General features: G+C 48.5%; 1 protein-coding gene across 4 annotated transcripts in view; it reads left to right on the forward strand.

Annotated features, from left to right (window-relative positions):
* LOC137538690 (hatching enzyme 1.2-like) overlaps positions 1-19,085 on the forward strand; it is a 70,745-nt gene that overhangs the window by 43,855 nt on the left and 7,805 nt on the right. For 3 of the 4 annotated variants that reach the window (XM_068260985.1, XM_068260983.1, XM_068260984.1), the window contains 3 exons: positions 7,482-7,701; positions 12,433-12,551; positions 17,960-18,167. In XM_068260985.1, coding sequence (XP_068117086.1) covers positions 7,482-7,701; positions 12,433-12,551; positions 17,960-18,167 — 547 coding nt within the window. The remainder of the gene's footprint in view (positions 1-7,481; positions 7,702-12,432; positions 12,552-17,959; positions 18,168-19,085) is intronic. The other variant, XM_068260986.1, reaches the window with a different exon arrangement.

Here is a 19,085-nt window from a genome sequence, read left to right on the forward strand (position 1 = left end):
GCCTGCTGCGGTTGTTCTCCTGCCGCTGTCCCCTCCTCCTCCTCCCCCAAAGAAACACCTTGCTCATCATCCTCTGAGTCTGACTCATCTTCTGCACATGACCTCTCTTCTTCCTCCTCCTCCCCCCTCTGTGCTGCCGCAGGTGTTGAGGAAACAGCTGGGTCTGATGAAAATTGGTCCCATGCCTGTTCCTGCCGTAACGGTTCCTGGTCACGCTCATTCGCAGCTTCATCCGCCACTCTACGCACAGCACGCTCCAAGAAGTACGCGTAGGGAATTAAGTCGCTGATGGTGCCCTCACTGCGGCTCACCAGGTTGGTCACCTCCTCAAACGGCCGCATGAGCCTGCATGCATTTTTCATCATTGTCCAGTTGTCGGGCCAGAACATCCCCATCTTCCCAGACTGTTTCGTTCTACTCCAGTTGTAGAGGTACTGGGTGACGGCTTTCTTCTGTTCTAGCAGGCGGGAGAACATGAGGAGGGTCGAGTTCCAGCGAGTGGGGCTATCGCAAATGAGGCGTCTCACCGGCATGTTGTTTTTACGCTGAATTTCTGCAAATCGTGCCATGGCTGTGTAAGAGCGCCTCAAATGCCCACAGAACTTCCTGGCCTGCTTCAGGACATCCGCTAAGCCAGGGTACTTTGCCACAAATCTTTGAACCACCAGATTCATGACATGTGCCATGCAGGGTATGTGTGTCAGCTTCCCCATATGCAAAGCGGCAAGCAGATTGCTGCCGTTGTCGCACACCACGTTGCCTATCTCCAGGTGGTGCGGGGTCAGCCACTCATCCACCTGTTTCTTAAGAGCAGCCAGGAGAGCTGCTCCAGTGTGACTCTCCGCTTTGAGACAAGCCATGTCTAAGATGGCGTGACACCGTCGTACCTGGCATGCAGCATAGGCCCTGCGGAGCTGGGGCTGTGTAGCTGGAGAGGAGAACTGCCACTCAGCCAAGGAGGAGGAGGAGGACAGCGAAGAGCATGTAGCAGGAGGAGAGGAGGTGGCAGGAGGCCTGCCTGCAAGCCGTGGAGGTGTCACAATTTGGTCCGCCGCTTTCTGCTTGCCATCGTTCACCACCAGGTTCACCCAATGGGCTGTGTAGGTAATGTAGCGGCCCTGCCCGTGCTTGGCAGACCAGGCATCCGTGGTCAGGTGTACCCTTGACCCAACGCTCTTCGCAAGAGATGACACCACTTGCCTCTCAACTTCACGGTGCAGTTGGGGTATGGCCTTTCTGGAAAAATAAGTGCGGCCTGGCATCTTCCACTGCGGTGTTCCGATGGCCACAAATTTACGGAAGGCCTCAGAGTCCACCAGCCGGTATGGTAACAGCTGGCGAGCTAACAGTTCCGCCACGCCAGCTGTCAGACGCCGGGCAAGGGGGTGACTGGCCAAAAGTGGCTTCTTCCGCTCAAACATTTCCTTCACGGACACCTGACTGCTGCTGTGGGCAGAGGAGCAGGAACCGCTCAAGGGCAGAGGCGGAGTGGAGGAGGGTGCCTGTGAAGGTGCAAGGGAGAGAGCGGCATAAGCAGATGATGCACCTGAAGGAGGAAGAGGAGAAGGAGGGTGACTTTGCTTTTGTGTGCTGCTGCTGCTTTTGCTCAGGTGGCCATCCCATTGCTGTTTGTGCCTTTTCTGCAGGTGCCTTCGTAAGGCACTTGTCCCTACGTGAGTGTTGGCCTTTCCACGGCTCAATTTTTGTTGGCAGAGCGAACAGATGGCTTTGGTCCGATCTGAGGCACACACATTAAAAAATTTCCACACCGCTGAGCCACCCTGGGATGTGGGCACCTCAGCAGCTGATGCTGAAGGGCAAGTTGGCTGGCTGTACATAGGTGGCGAATCTGGCGATACATGGTGCCGGACTCTGCCACCAGCTGTTTCTGACGAAGAGCTGCCCCAGCTTCTTTCAGCAACTTCTATCCTCCTACTACTCTCTGACTCCCCCTCTGAACTGTCCCCCTCTTCATCTCCTCTATTGGGAACATACAGAGGATCCCTATCATCGTCATCATCGTAATCATCCTGCCCAGCTTCGCTTGCCTCAGAAAAATCCAAATGTGTAGGTCCTTCATCCTCCTTACACGTTACATCCATAGTGTTGTCGCGTAACGCAGACATATGAGCTGGTGAAAATTCATCTGGCTGTAACAATGGCTGTGCATCAGTGATTTCACCACCACTAAATAATTCTTGCGAAGTGTCAAATGCAGCGGAAGTGGTGCTAGTAGTAGCGCTGGTGGCTGAGCAAGATGAGGTGTTCTGTGTCGCTAAATACTCAACCACGTCCTGACAATCTTGGGAGGTGATGGGACGTGCCTTCTTCCGAGCACTGTACTGTGGGCCAGGTCCACACGAAATTACATTTACACGACCTCGCGCAGACCTGCCGGGTGGCCTTCCTCTGCCTCTGCCACTACCTCTTCCTCTTCCTCTACCTGTTTTGTCCATATCGGGTATGCACGGAGTGGTATATCACACTGCGTGCACTCACGTAGGTAGGTGGGTTCACTTAACTGCACAGGTATGCGCACTGATGCGGTGGGTTCACTGAACAGTACAGGTATACAGTGGCGGGTTCACTGAACACAACAGGTATGCAGTGGCGTGTTCACTAAACAGGTATACAGTGGCAGGTCCACTGAACAGAACAGGTATACAGTGGCAGGTCCACTGAACAGAACAGGTATACAGTGGCGGGTCCACTGAACAGAACAGGTATACAGTGGCGGGTTCACAGAACAGGTATGCAGTGGCAGGTTCACTGAACACAACAGGTATGCAGTGGCGTGTTCACTAAACAGGTATACAGTGGCAGGTCCACTGAACAGAACAGGTATACAGTGGCGGGTTCACAGAACAGGTATACAGTGGCGGGTCCACTGAACAGAACAGGTATACAGTGGCGGGTTCACAGAACAGGTATGCAGTGGCAGGTTCACTGAACACAACAGGTATGCAGTGGCGTGTTCACTAAACAGGTATACAGTGGCAGGTCCACTGAACAGAACAGGTATACAGTGGCGGGTTCACAGAACAGGTATACAGTGGCGGGTCCACTGAACAGAACAGGTATACAGTGGCGGGTTCACAGAACAGGTATACAGTGGCGGGTCCACTGAACAGAACAGGTATACAGTGGCGGGTTCACAGAACAGGTATACAGTGGCGGGTCCACTGAACAGAACAGGTATACAGTGGCGGGTTCACAGAACAGGTATACAGTGGCAGGATCACTGAACAGGTATGCAGTGGCAGGATCACAGTACAGGTATGCAGTGGGCTGAGGGCTCACTGAACAGAACAGGTATGCTGTGGCAGGATCACTGAACAGCTATGCAGTGGCAGGATCACAGTACAGGTATGCAGTGGGCTGAGGGCTCACTGAACAGAACAGGTATGCTGTGGCAGGATCACTGAACAGGTATGCAGTGGCAGGATCACAGTACAGGTATGCAGTGGGCTGAGGGCTCACTGAACAGAACAGGTATGCTGTGGCAGGATCACTGAACAGGTATGCAGTGGCAGGATCACAGTACAGGTATGCAGTGGGCTGGGGGCTCACTGAACAGAACAGGTATGCTGTGGCAGGATCACTGAACAGCTATGCAGTGGCAGGATCACAGTACAGGTATGCAGTGGGCTGAGGGCTCACTGAACAGAACAGGTATGCTGTGGCAGGATCACTGAACAGGTATGCAGTGGCAGGATCACAGTACAGGTATGCAGTGGGCTGAGGGCTCACTGAACAGAACAGGTATGCTGTGGCAGGATCACTGAACAGCTATGCAGTGGCAGGATCACAGTACAGGTATGCAGTGGCAGTATCACAGTACAGGTATGCAGTGGGCTGAGGGCTCACTGAACAGAACAGGTATGCTGTGGCAGGATCACTGAACAGGTATGCAGTGGCAGGATCACAGTACAGGTATGCAGTGGGCTGGGGGCTCACTGAACAGAACAGGTATGCTGTGGCAGGATCACTGAACAGCTATGCAGTGGCAGGATCACAGTACAGGTATGCAGTGGGCTGAGGGCTCACTGAACAGAACAGGTATGCTGTGGCAGGATCACTGAACAGGTATGCAGTGGCAGGATCACAGTACAGGTATGCAGTGGGCTGAGGGCTCACTGAACAGAACAGGTATGCTGTGGCAGGATCACTGAACAGCTATGCAGTGGCAGGATCACAGTACAGGTATGCAGTGGGCTGAGGGCTCACTGAACAGAACAGGTATGCTGTGGCAGGATCACTGAACAGGTATGCAGTGGCAGTATCACAGTACAGGTATGCAGTGGGCTGAGGGCTCACTGAACAGAACAGGTATGCTGTGGCAGGATCACTGAACAGGTATGCAGTGGCAGGATCACAGTACAGGTATGCAGTGGGCTGAGGGCTCACTGAACAGAACAGGTATGCTGTGGCAGGATCACTGAACAGCTATGCAGTGGCAGGATCACAGTACAGGTATGCAGTGGGCTGAGGGCTCACTGAACAGAACAGGTATGCTGTGGCAGGATCACTGAACAGGTATGCAGTGGCAGGATCACAGTACAGGTATGCAGTGGGCTGAGGGCTCACTGAACAGAACAGGTATGCTGTGGCAGGATCACTGAACAGGTATGCAGTGGCAGGATCACAGTACAGGTATGCAGTGGGCTGGGGGCTCACTGAACAGAACAGGTATGCTGTGGCAGGATCACTGAACAGCTATGCAGTGGCAGGATCACAGTACAGGTATGCAGTGGGCTGAGGGCTCACTGAACAGAACAGGTATGCTGTGGCAGGATCACTGAACAGGTATGCAGTGGCAGGATCACAGTACAGGTATGCAGTGGGCTGAGGGCTCACTGAACAGAACAGGTATGCTGTGGCAGGATCACTGAACAGCTATGCAGTGGCAGGATCACAGTACAGGTATGCAGTGGCAGTATCACAGTACAGGTATGCAGTGGGCTGAGGGCTCACTGAACAGAACAGGTATGCTGTGGCAGGATCACTGAACAGGTATGCAGTGGCAGGATCACAGTACAGGTATGCAGTGGGCTGGGGGCTCACTGAACAGAACAGGTATGCTGTGGCAGGATCACTGAACAGCTATGCAGTGGCAGTATCACAGTACAGGTATGCAGTGGGCTGAGGGCTCACTGAACAGAACAGGTATGCTGTGGCAGGATCACTGAACAGGTATGCAGTGGCAGGATCACAGTACAGGTATGCAGTGGGCTGAGGGCTCACTGAACAGAACAGGTATGCTGTGGCAGGATCACTGAACAGCTATGCAGTGGCAGGATCACAGTACAGGTATGCAGTGGGCTGAGGGCTCACTGAACAGAACAGGTATGCTGTGGCAGGATCACTGAACAGCTATGCAGTGGCAGGATCACAGTACAGGTATGCAGTGGGCTGAGGGCTCACTGAACAGAACAGGTATGCAGCCAGGAAGAAGTTAAGCCTAACTAATCTTTCCCTGAGAGACAGTCTGCAGCAGCTCGCCCTACTCTGACTAATGCAGGCACACGAGTGGCCGTAATGGCCGCCGCTGCCTGCCTTATATAAGGGGGGGTGGGGCTCCAGGGGCTAGTGTAGCCTAATTGGCTACACTGGGCCTGCTGACTGTGATGTAGAGGGTCAAAGTTGACCCTCAGGTGCATTATGGGGCGAACCGAACTTCTTCCGCAAAAGGTTCGCGTGCGGTACCCGCACGCGAACCACCTAAGTTCGCGCGAACCCCGTTCGCCGGCGAACCGTTCGGCCCAACTCTATTAGGCACCACCAGGGGGGGTCTTAGGGTTAGGCACCACCAGGGGGGTCTTAGGTTTAGGCACCACCAGGGGGGTCTTAGGGTTAGGCACCACCAGGGGGGTCTAATGCTGAATACACACCATGCGTTTCCGTGTCGAATGCGTCCGTCGATACGCGTCGATTCGATTATTTCCAAAAGCATTTCGATGATTTTTAGGTCGATTGTCATGTAAAGTATGGGAAATCGACCTAACAATCCATCGAAACGTGAATCGGACATGTCGGAAATAATCGAATCGATGCGTATCGACGGACGCAACGAACGCGGAAACGCATGGTGTGTATCCAGCATAAGGGTTAGGGATAGGTACAGAGAGAGTTCTGTGAAAGAGTAGGGTTAGGTTTAGTTGTAGTAACCTGTTAGTAATATTTACTAATGTTTTACAACAGTTATTACGAACACACTTATATATATTTTTTTCATCGTTATAAACAATATTTTCAGATTTTATAATATGAAGAAACAATAAATGACGGTTCTTCACAATAATATACAATTATAACGATTAAACATATATTATCGTTTTTTTAACAAACGTAATTATAAGTTTCACTTTTAAAACTGAAATTTACCGTTTTCACAATTTGTAATTTCGTACACATGGCCAAAAAGTAAAATTAAAGTAATAAAAAAAAAAACAGAAAGAAAAATAAATGTAATATTTGTTAAAACCATATTAACCTTAATCCCCCCCCCCCCTTTCCAATTACCAAACATAAACACTAGTTAAAAATACATACATAGTTACCTTATAGTTTAGAGCTTTTTTAATATGTATGTCATGAGGGTATATTACTGTTATTTTCGCAAGGACTTTCGCAAGGCAAGGATAGGATACAAACATGAAAAAATACATTTTTGTTTCTAAATAATATATTGTTGCCATACATTGTAGTAGGAACATATAGTAATTTAAATGTTATAGCCGGGAAAAATGGGCAAATAAAATGTGTGGGTTTTATCTATAGTAGCAAAGTTTATTGTAAAACTATAGGGGATGGAATTGAAACAATGTGTGTGTTTTTTTCATTTTCTCCCTGTATTTCCCAAGTGCATAGAAAATAGAAATAATTACTCAAAACAAGTATCATCCCCAAAAGTCCTAATTTGTGGTGGGATAAGTAGTAGGATAAAGTTATTACCGAATGAATGGGAGGAGCGCTGACAGGTGAAAATTGCTTTCGTCGTTAAGGTGAAAACAACCTGCAGGCTGAAGTGGTTAAAGGGACCCGAGCAGTAAAAATAAACGAAATTGGTACTTACCTGGGGCTTTCTCCAGTCCACCGTAGGTCGGGAGGTCCCCCGGGGTCCTCCTGGCTCCTCTCCCATTCCCTCCGCCGCATACCGCCCTGCGACACCCAGATGTTGGGCTCCCACTTCTTTATCGGTGACGAGGTTTAACCGCCATTGCGCAGTACTGTCACGCCGGCCTGCGTGACAGTACTGCACAATGGTGATTAAACCTGGCGGTGTTAATTACTATTCCCCCTCCAAGGTGTCTTGGTTCATGTGTTATTCCTCTGTTATATATTGATTTGCCACCAAACTTGATTGTTCCCCCTTATAATGTGAACAAATTCAATAAACATTTTGAAACAGATGACAACAGTGAGTTCACTCACCCTATATAATGGACCGGCACCCCATAACAGGTTATACTCTTTTTCAGGTTTTTCTACAATTCGAGCTGTTCAGTCTTCAGTCTTCTCCATCCTGTAACAAGGCCTCTGTCACGGTGTATGATGGATTGGGCAGAGATGCCCCAGTGCTCCTCCCCAAGACCTGTGGAAAAGTGCGTCCACCTGGGCGATTGGCCTCTGGCAAGCTTGTGAGAGTGGAATCTATCGGTACAGGGGTTGCAGTCAGCTTCAAGGCCACGTACACTTCTAGTGAGTACAAACAGCAATATACTGGATGTATAAGAGCAGCAGGTGCTGGATGAGTGTCACCTGCAGGTGCGTAGCAATAGGGGTTGCAGAGGTTGCAACCGCATCGAGGACCTTGGGCCAGAGGGGCCCCAGAGGGCCCTCCCTCAACTACAGTATTAGCTCTCTATTGGTCCTGTGCTCATAATAATGAATTCTATAGATGCTTTGAATGGTAGTAATCATTAACAAACTGTTCCCTATCCCCTTCTTGCACCTGACACTGTATTTGCTGTTGGCAGGTTTTGGTGCACCATATCAATTGTTATGTATAGAGTGTTTGGGGGGCCCTAATGTAAAACTTGCATCGGGGCCCACAGCCCCTTAGCTACGCCACTGGTCACCTGAAATTTTTTGTGATCAGTTTGGGTGAATGTTTACTGACATACCGCAGGGAGAAAGCCTGAGCAGCCCATTCTGTTATATGGAGAGGGGATAGGGAAGGAGCAGAAGACATTACACTACAACATAACTCAAAGTGGAAACCACAATAGTTAATATTATTTTATTTCTATATCGCCAACATTTTTTGTAGTGCCGTACATAGTAAAAAACAAATAGTGGGGAGCATAGATACATGTGACGTCTAAAACGCTGTAAAATCAGGCCGAAATACAGTACAAATGCAAACATACATGGTTGATGTGTGGTTTAATGCGTCACCAAACTGGTACAAGTTCATATGATAAAATACAGCAGGATAAGAAACACTAGGAGGAGGTCTGCCCTTGGGAGCTCACAATCTAAAGGGTAATTGGGTGGAGACATTAGGGAGGGAGACACAGGAGCTAGTGGAGCGTACATATATAAAGGGCGCCGGGAAATTTGGGTGCAGGGTGAAGCTGAAAAATGGCTCACCCTGTGTGGCAAATTTCCTGGCGGTGTTAATTACTACTCCCCCTCTAAGGAGCTGTACAGTGCAGATAAGATACAATTCGGCTTCCAGCTGGAGGCCGGATTCCGCTGTTTTTATCGTAATTTGAGTTCCGTCACTGAGCGCCGATATAGTTCACATTACGGCCTATGGCGGTGGCCCAATGTCGTCGGCCACAAGGCGCCCTTTTCACCTGGCTCAATAGTGGATGTGGCAGTGAGCCTCCAATGCTACCTACAACAAATTATATGCTTGTCTGAATAGGTGTGTGTTGACAGTGCCATTCTGACTGCTTATTTAGGTTATAATAGATGGGAACAAGCCTCAATGCATTAGAGAGGTGGAGGAAGGAAAAGAGTGGGTTTTCCAGAGGGTGTAACCAATAGAAGATATTAGCATATTCCACAGTTCCTAGAGATGTACTGTAGCTGTTTCTAATGCTGTTTGTGTTTGTTCTTAAAGGACAACTGTAGTAACAAGAATATGGAGGCTGCCATATTTATTTCCTTTTAACCTTTTTGGGACCGGCAGCCTAACCTCCCTTAAAGGGAACCTTAACTGAGAGGGATATGTAGGTTTCCTTTTAAACAATACCAGTTGCCTGGCAGTCCTGCTAATCTCTTTGGCTGTAGTAGTGGCTGAATCACACACCTGAATCAAGCATGCAGCTAATCCAGTCTGACTTCAGTCAGAGCACAGTAGCACCTGATCTGCATGCTTGTTCAGGGGCTGTGGCTAAAAGTATTAGAGACACAGGATCAGAAGGAGAGCCAGGCAACTGGTATTATTTTAAAAGGAAAAATCCATATCCTTCTCAGTTTAGGTTCCCTTTAAGGACCAGGGCATTTTACCTGCGTGGGGGGTAGGAGGGGTGCGCTTGGGGGGTCAGGCAGCCGGATCCCCAGTTTAGATAGCTATGCATTTGTGTCCCCAGTACAGCCTTTACTCACCTCCCTGTGTCCTGCGATGAGCAGCTCTAGCCCCTCCGCTCTGGCCAGCATCCCTGCTCACAATGACACTTAGTTCCGGGTCGCAGCTTGATGATGTCATCAAGCCAGGACTCGACATTAGAGTCAGTGAGAGCAGGGATGCTGGCCAGAGCGGAGGGGAGTGAAGATCGTCGGGGAAATATCAGAAAGGTGAGTGGATCCTCTTCTTCCCCTCCTACCGCCGCTGCTGTAATAGTGATCACTACGATCCGCCGGCGATTGTAGTGATCACGTGATCAGGAGCCAATCGTTATGGCTTCTGATCACTGAGGGGAGATGTCAGCTGCCATGTGACAGCTTAATCTCACCTCTCGGGTGCGCACGATCGTGGTGGGACGCTTCGTTAAAGGGACTCCAAGCTCGAAAAAAAAATGAAAATGGTACTCACCTGGGGCTTTCTGCAGCCTAGTGTAGGTCTGGAGGTCCCACGACGGCGTCCTGGCTCTTCTCCCAGAGATGGCTGCCCGGCGGCTTCCGGGCGGCTCCAGACGACACTGGCCCGAGTGTCGGGCTCTCTTTTCCGCATACGTCACGGCTGACTTCATCACGCCGACCACCTTGCGTCATCACGCCAGCGTGACAGCACTGTCAGGCCGGCCGGCATGATGAAGTCAGCCGTGACGTATGCAGGAGAGAGAGCCCGACACTCGGGCCAGTGTCATCTGGAGCCGCCCGGAAGCTGCTGGGCAGCCATCTCTGGGAGAAGAGCCAGGACGCCTTCGTGGGACCTCCCGACCTACACTGGGCTGCAGAAAGCCCAAGGTGAGTACCATTTTCTTTTTTTTTTTTTGAGCTGGGAGTCCCTTTAAAGAGGAAGTTGAATCTACGTCCAGTTAGGGCAGCAGCACCCCCTGCTGGACATAGTTTCGTACTGCGTTAGTCCCTATTTTTATTTCCTTTTAAAGAATACCAGTTGCTTGGCTGCCCTGCTGATCTGTTTGGCTGCTGAAACGTCTGAATAACACCAGAAACAAGGATGCAGCTAATCTTGTCAGATCTGACAATAATATCAGTAACATGTGATCTGCTGCATGCTTGTTCAGGTTCAGGGTGTATGGCTCAGGATCAGCAGGGCTGCCAGGCAACTGGTATTGCTTAAAAGGAAATAAATATGGCAGTCTACATATCACTCTTGCTTCAGTTGTCCTTTAAAGAGGATCTGTAACATGAAAAGATCCCCTGGGGGGTACTCACCTCGGGTGGGGGAAGCCTCCGGATCCTAATGAGGCTTCCCACGCCGTCCTCCATTCGTCAGGGGTCTCGCTGCAGCCCTCCGTGGAGTCCGTGCAGCGGTGACGTCAATATTTACCTTCCTGGCTCCTGCGCAGGCGCTCTGATGGCTGTCGCAGGCGCAAGTTTCCGGCGCCTGCGCAGTAGAGCGGACCCGAATGAGATCGGGTATTTCCGTGTAGTTCGGAACGGAAAGCCGCCACAGCGCACCCGCTGGAGCCAGCAAAGGTAAATATTGAACTGACAGTCGGCACAGTCGCCGGCTGTTTGGAGGGCTGCAGCGAGACCCCCGTGGGACAGAGGACGGCGTGGGAAGCCTCATTAGGATCCGGAGGCTTCCCCCACCCGAGGTGAGTACCCCCCAGGGGATCTTTTTAATATTACAGAGTCTCTTTAAGGAACAACAATTAGAACAACTTGTCTGATTCTGGATTTGGGAAGGAGAGCAGCAAGGCTGTATATTGTCATCTGTCTTATTTCATTTATATGCTGAACACACGTAATGCTAGTTTTGATTAGTCTGATGCTGGAATTAAAGTTGCCGGGAGAAATATTAATAACTTAAAATATGCAGATAACACATCCCTGTTGGCTGAAAGTGAAGAGGCGTTAAAGAGGCTGTTGATTAGGGCTTAAGAATGAATAATAGCTGCTCAACATAACAAATGAAGATGAAGTCAATGTACTTTTATTAATCCTTGCTCACGGATAGACTGAAGATTTTTGCCATTGTCCCTCTTTCAGGACTGATGTGCAGATCTGTGTAAATATGTGTAATTTGTTTTAGTGAGAAATGAATTTAAAGCTAATAGGAATCAACAACAAAAAATCAACCAGATACTTACCTAAGGAGAGGGAAGGCTCTGGGTCCTATAGTTCCTCTCCCAGTCACCTCATTTAAGCGCTGGCTCCCTGTTTAAATCCCCTGACATGGGAGGCTTGGGAAGTCTTCAGGCGGCTCCATACCGTGCCTGCGTGAGCGTGTGAGAGAGCGAGCTAATGCAGGCGCAGTATGGAGCTGCCTATATTCAGGAGCGCTCGGGCTCCCCAAGACTTCCAAAGCCTACTTCGGTGGCAGAAAGCAGCGTTTGACCAATTGGTGGAATACTGCTACTGGGGGATCCAGCACTGGAATGTGGAAACCGGGAGAGGAGCAGGAAGCCTCTATAGGACTCAGAGCCTTTCCTCTCCTTAGGTAAGTATCTGCTTGATTTTTTTACTTTAAGTGACCTTAAACTTTATTCCAATGCTTTAAATTGATACATGTCTACATTTCAAATGTTTACATGAAGGAAAACATCAGTGATGATAAATAGGACCAGTGTGGTTTGAATTATAAAATTACTTATCTTGCATATGAATCCATTGTAGGGATTGTAGGGGCTGGGGCGGGATTATAGGTGTGGAGGGGGCATGTATTAAAGGTTCCCCTCTTATCTTAGAATATCTTGCGGTATGCATACAGCATTGGCAGCGTCTGCCACAGAAGGGCCATATTAGGACCATATTAGGATGTCCTTTCCATTCCTCCCCCCCCAGTTGCTGAGTTGGATTAGTCTTCAATAGCAGCAGGACTGTCTGATTATATTTTCTCTATTGCAGTAAAGTGTGGGGGATCCTACAACACCACGACAGGAAACTTCTCAACCCCTAAATTTCCTTCACCGTACCCCAATTCCATGGACTGTGTGTGGGTCCTGTCTGCACCTCCTGGGCACAAGGTAGATATGATGGGCATATAAGATCCAGTCATGCTTTGCCGGTATGAACGTATTGACACATTTTGAATAGAGATGGGGAATGAGATGCTAATTTGCTTGCAAATTTAAAGAGGACCTGAACTCTTGCACAGGACAGAAGGAAAACATAGAGAAATGCACCATGTATGTATTTAGAGAGTTTAGCCTGTCTAATTATCCCTCATCTGTGATTAATCATAACTGTAATTTGATCTCTTAGCTGTGTCGGCTGGCTGCCTCAGCAAAGCAGCTAATTTGTAAACACAGGATGTTAACACTATGTCTGCTTCCATGAAAGCAGGAAGTAGACACACTGCAGATTTATTGCAGGATTTCTATTATTATTATTATTATTATTTAGCATTTATATAGCGCCGACATATTACGCAGCGCTGTACAGTGTATGTATGTATGTATGTGTATATGTATATGTATATGTATATATATTGTCTTGTCGCTAACTGTCCCTCAAAGGAGCTCACAATCTAATCCCTACCATTGCCATATGTCTATATTATGTAGTGTAAGTACTGTAGTCTAGGGCCAGTTTTTTAGGGGGAGCCAATTAACTTATCTGTAGGTTTTTGGAATGTAGGAGGAAACCGGAGTGCCCGGAGGAAACCCACGCAGACACGGAGAGAACATACAAACTCTTTGCAGATAGTGCCCTGGCTGGGATTCGAACCAGGGACCCAGCGCTGCAAGGCGGGAGAGCTAACCACTACGCCACTGTGCAGCTGTAACAAAAATGTTTTTTCTTGAAATGTTATTATGTGGCTGCTTATCTTTTAGACAGTGGCGTAGCTAGAAATCACTGCATCCCCCCCCCCCCCCCTACCCGGCATAACTTTGGATGGGACCCCCCTCTCCTCCATACCCCCCTTAGTCAGTTGTAGGTGCTCCAGTATAGTTTAGCCAGACATAGGTGCCCCAGTATAGGTTAGCCATCTACAGGTGTCCCCATCCCCAGTATAGGTTAGTCAGGTATCGGTGCTCCAGTACAGGTTAGCCAGGCATAGCTGCTGCCAGTAAAGCTTGGCCAGCTATAGGTGCACCCAGCTTAGGTTAGTCAAGTCTATATAGGTGCCCCCAGTAGGTAGCCTGAAGAGTAGAGCAGTGGGCACACAGAGGTGGGGAGGGAAGCCTGACTCCCCCCTCCCTCATCTCAGGCCAGCGCTCCTGGCTCCCCGCTCCAGAAATGTTAGCAGTGGGTGGGGAACTCACCTCTTCCTGGTTCCAGGCGGTGACAGAGCTCTATGTGTCTCCGTCTTGTATGTCTTCAATGCCGCTGACAGGAAGTGAACTCAGTTGCATTGGAGACATAGCAGACGGAGGCAGGCAGAGCTCAGTCACTGTACCGCCACTGTACCGCCACTGTGTGCCCACTGCCCCCTTCCTGCGCTTCAACTCCCCCCCCCTGCCCCTTTAAACGGCTGTGGGCGGGCCCCTTCCAGGCTTCACCCTCTGCTTATGCCCCTGTTTTTAGAGCAGAAAGGAAGTTCCGAGTTCAGGTCCGCTATAATGCTACTTGGGATTAGACCAATAAGATTCACTTCCTGCTGACTTTGGCCCCTTTTTAGCTGCATACAATTTGTATTAAATTTGCATGCAAGAGGGTAACATTAACACTGGTCATCTCACTGGCCATTTATAATTTTGAGTAAAACCATGTAGAGGGGTTTTTAGGCCCCTTTCACACTTGATCTACTCTGTTGCGGTGCGATTGTTATATAATGTGGTGCCACCATGCTGTGAGGCATACCTTCAAATGAAAGTATGCCTCACTTCTGGGCTACATGTGCACGATGCACAGGTACTCTTGTGTCATTACATCACAATCTGCCACATGGTGTTCATTGTGAGAGCCCTGTAGGACTATAGCTGCTCCTGCCACAGGTTGCAACGTTTTTAAAGCGGACCCAAACCAAACATTTTTTTAATTAAAAATATTTAGTTGCACCACTCTGACACTAACAAGGATAAATAAACACTACTTCAAACCTATGATCATTTCAGTGCATGCTTTTCACCCTTCTCTTTTCATAGCTAGGGTTATACTGGTGGCAGCCATTAGCAATTCCTCCATTGCTGGACACCATCTACTCCACCAAAATGCCGGCAATTTGAAAGGAAGGGAGGGGTTCCTCCAATAAATGTAAAATATTTTATATTTGTCATCATGCAGCTGAAAAAAGGCTGCTATTTATTATTATAATTTAGAAAATAGATTTTATTTCTGAAATCTTGTATTTTTAATTTGGGTCCACTTTAAGTGACACGACAGACAGCATTAAGCATGAAAGGGCCCTTATAATTTTCCCCAGTTTGATTGTTGCCCCACTCCCTTCCCCCACCTTCCATCAGTGGCATCCCCCCTCATCCATGTACATACCTCTCAACTTTTGAAAGCAGGAAAAGGGACACTACGTGGACGTAATCATTAAACAATGTGGGCAGAGCCATATGTACATGAAGCTACTAGTGGGGTGCCCCCTCTACTTAACTACTCTAAGACCGCTCCACGCCAATGGGCGTGGCCCCGGCGGCAGCCCCAGGAAAGCCTAACGCTAATTGGCGTCAGGTCCTGGAGCTGGCTATTGAAGGAAATCGCGCACATCTCCTTCTCGGGGGGCGGAGCTCCGCCCCCTCTTCGCTCGGGAGTCTGTTAGATGGGGTGATCGCCGTCTATTTTCATGTACAGCGATGCGATCAGCAACAGTGCTGTACTGGGGACAGCCGTGTGACACGGCTGTCCCCCTGGGGGACAAGAGAGCGATCGGCTCTCATAGGGTGAAGCCTATGAGAGCCGATCGCTATGATTGGCTGGCTGGGAGGAGGGAGGGTTTTAAATAAATAAACTAATAAAAATAAAAAAACACATAAATATTTATAAAAAAAAAAAATAAACACTGGGGGGCGATCAGACCCCACCAACAGAGAGCTCTGTTGGTGGGGGGAAAGGGGGGGGGGAATCACTTGTGTGCTGTGTTGTGCGTCCCTGCAGCTTGGCCTTAAAGCTGCAGTGGACAATTTTGAAAATAGCCTGGTCTTTATGGGGGTTTACCACTGTGGTCCTCAAGTGGAACTGTCATGAAAATCTTAACATTTAAAACACATACAAATAAGAAGTACATTTCTCCCAGAGTAAAATGAGCCATACATTACTTTTCTCCTATGTTGCTGTCACTTACAATAAGAAGTAGAGATCTGTCATAACCGACAGATCTTGGACTAGGCCATCTTCTCATAGGGGGGGTTCTCAGGGATTTCTTTATTTTTAAAAGCACTTAGTGAATGGCAGTTGCTAAGTCCAACTGCCAAAAAAGTGTGCAGCGAGCAGGGAGGCTGGCCAGCATCTTTGTATTAATCATTTTCAGGGAATGTCTTTATAAAGAATAAAGGCCATGCTGAGAATCCCTTATGGAGAGATAGACCAACCGAAAACCTGTCAGTAATGTCAGATTTCTACAAACTACTGTAAGTGACAGCAACATAGGAGAAAAGTAATTTATGGCTCATATTACTCTGGGAGAAATGTATTTCTTATTTGTATGTGTTTTAAATTTTAAGATTTTCGCGACAGTTCCTCTTTAAAGAAAAGTCCTCCCCTATATATGAGGGGGTGCCAGTTGTCCCCACCCAAGCCCAGTATATGTTGCAGCCAGATGACCCCTCCCCCAAAGTCTAGTATATGTAGCTAGGTGTCCCCCCAGCCCAGAGCGTAGTACATGTAGACAGATGGACCCCCCTCCAGTGGATCTTGTGGTCACATACATATGCGCTTTGGAAGGAGACATCTGGCCACATATAATGGGGGAAGTGTGGGGTTTATCTGGCTGCACATGCTTGCTTGGGGAAGTGGGGGAAGGACAGTTGGCTATCCAGTTGCCCCCCTCCCCCCGCAGGAAAGAATGTGCAGCCAGAAAACACCCCACTTCCCCCAGTGTATATGGCCAGATGTCCTTCCCTGCCTCGCCCATCCAGTATAGGTGTTGGGTGGTCCGGCCGCCTCCCCTACCTCCCATGGCTGCCCATGCGATATAGATGCTCTGGCCCCCTCCTGCTCTGCAGAGTTGCGAGCGGAACAAACAGATTGCTCACTCACATTTCCACAGGTCTGCTGCTTAGTGTCCGGTCTCCATGGTTCAGGCCGGCACCTCTCTCATGATGTCATAGGTGGTAGGGGGGCCTGCCGCAGCACTCGGCACCGCTTAACCAGTGAGAGGGAGGGGCGGGACATCTACCCTGTACCCCATGACACAGCCTCCTAGCGGTACTGTTACGGCAAAACTGTGAAAGTTGGGAGATATGCATGTACAGCAACCAACCTCTCCCATGTGCAGCCCTCCATGTACAAGGTCTGCTCCATGGGCATTGGTCCCCTCATTCTCCCTTCCATATGCACAGGCCCGGTCCGCCCATGATGCCAAGTGAGGTGACTTCCTCAGATGGCAGAAGTCTGGGGGCAGCACCAGGCTGAAACAGGAAGTGAAGAGAATGCCTGGCCAACTTATACCGGGGCAACTGTACCTGGCTAACCTATACTGGGCGCAACTGTACCTAGCTACCAACACTGGGGGCATCTATAACTGGCTACCTACCTATACTGAGGGTGCTTTGTGGGGGGCTCACCGCAGATATAACATGCGGTGCAAATTGTCGCGTGCTGAGCGATCATTCCAATTCAGGGGGGGGGGGGGGGGGGGCATCCTCACAAGTTTGCTTCAGGCAGCAAAAAGTCTAGAATCGGCCCTGCATATGCATTAAAGGATACCCGAAGTGACGTGTGGCATGATGAGATAGACACAAATAACTATGCTGTGTTCCTTTTTTTCTTTCTCTGCCTGAAAGAGTTAAATATCAAGTATGTAAGTGGCTGACTCAGTCCTGACAGGAAGTGACTACAGTGTGACCCTCACTGATAAGAAATTCCCCTTTTTATCTCTTTCTTGCTCTCAGAAGCCATTTTCTGCTAGGAAAGTGTTTTATAGTTGGAATTTCTTATCAGTGAGAGTCACTGTAGTCACTTCCTGTCTGAGTCAGGACTGAGTCAGCCACTTGCATACCTGATATTTAACTCTTTCAGACAGAGAAAGAAAAAAAAAGGAACAAAGCATAGTTATTTGTGTGCTAGGCACTGTGCATACCCATGTCTATCTCATCATGTCACATGTCACTTCGGGTATCCTTTAACTCCCTCCACCATGAACAGCAGCACAAATGTCCTCTCCATGAGCTTCGCCTTTTTCCATCTGTTGCCCTTATGTACGGCACCAACCTACATTTGCAAGTATATCCATACTTCAGTCACAACAGGTTCTCTGAAATAACCTGCATTGCTAGGAACAAGAAATCTCTCCTGCTTCACAGCTCTTGTTATGTTCTTGCAGGTTACACTTCATGTTTCTCCTTTCAACTTGGAAGTGTCTCCAGGCTGCTCCTATGATTATGTCCTCTTTCAAGATGGCCAGAAACAGAGGAGGAGATGTGGAACCCTTTCCAAAATGACGTTTACATCTACCAGCAACTCTGTTGTGGTGTATTTTCATAGTGACTCCTCTGTGCAAGCCAGCGGCTTCTATGCGACATACGCTTTCTGTAAGTTTCTCAGCTATAGCCCCGAACAGTGGGGAACTAAAGGCCCATTGTCACGATTTCTCTGTTAAACTATATCCCCCCAACTAATCTCTGTATATGCAGACACTCCACCCTCCTTTTAACCCACACACCCATTTTGGCTGGTCTTTGGCTTTGGGGTGTCCCCACCATCTTGCTAGAGAGCCATGGTGTCCAAAGCCGTTGGATCTATTAGCCTTTGATCAGCACTGTTCCAACTCCTTCTCCACCACAAACCTCCCCCTCCTATGCGGCATACCTATTTACATAGTTTGGTTGAAAAAAGGTATATGTCTATCGAGTTCAACCAGAAAAATTAGTACAACACTAGCCTGTACCCTCACATATATCAGTTGATCCAGAGGAAGGCGAAAAATCCTTACAAGGTATCGACCAATTAGCCGTAAAAGGGTAAAAAAAATCCTTCCTGACTCCAGATGGCACTCAGATAAAATCCCTGGATCAACACCACCGGGAATGTCCTTCAATGCAAGGGAAGCATCCGAGCCCCCTTTAAATGCAGATATAAAACTTGCTATAACGACTTCCTGCAGTAATATATTTCACATTTTAATCACTCTTACTTTAAAGGATCTTTTCCTAAATAAATGGCAAAACATTTTCCTCCATGTGCAGATCATGTCCCCTTGTCATTTGTACAAGCCTAGGGACCAAATGCTCACCTGCTAAGCTTATATGTTGCCCTCTGATGTATTTATACATGATAATTAAAGGCATCTTTCCTCCAGACTAAATAAGTCCAGTTTATCTAAACTTCCTGGTAATGGAGACCTTTCATCCCTCTGATCAATTTTGTTGGCATGGAATTATATTATTTCACTTGTTTTCAGCTAATATTCCTAAGTCCCTCCCTATGTTTGATGTCACCATCTGTATCCT

The sequence above is a fragment of the Hyperolius riggenbachi genome, chromosome 11 (assembly GCF_040937935.1).
Source record: "Hyperolius riggenbachi isolate aHypRig1 chromosome 11, aHypRig1.pri, whole genome shotgun sequence".
NCBI classification, from domain to species: domain Eukaryota; kingdom Metazoa; phylum Chordata; class Amphibia; order Anura; family Hyperoliidae; genus Hyperolius; species Hyperolius riggenbachi.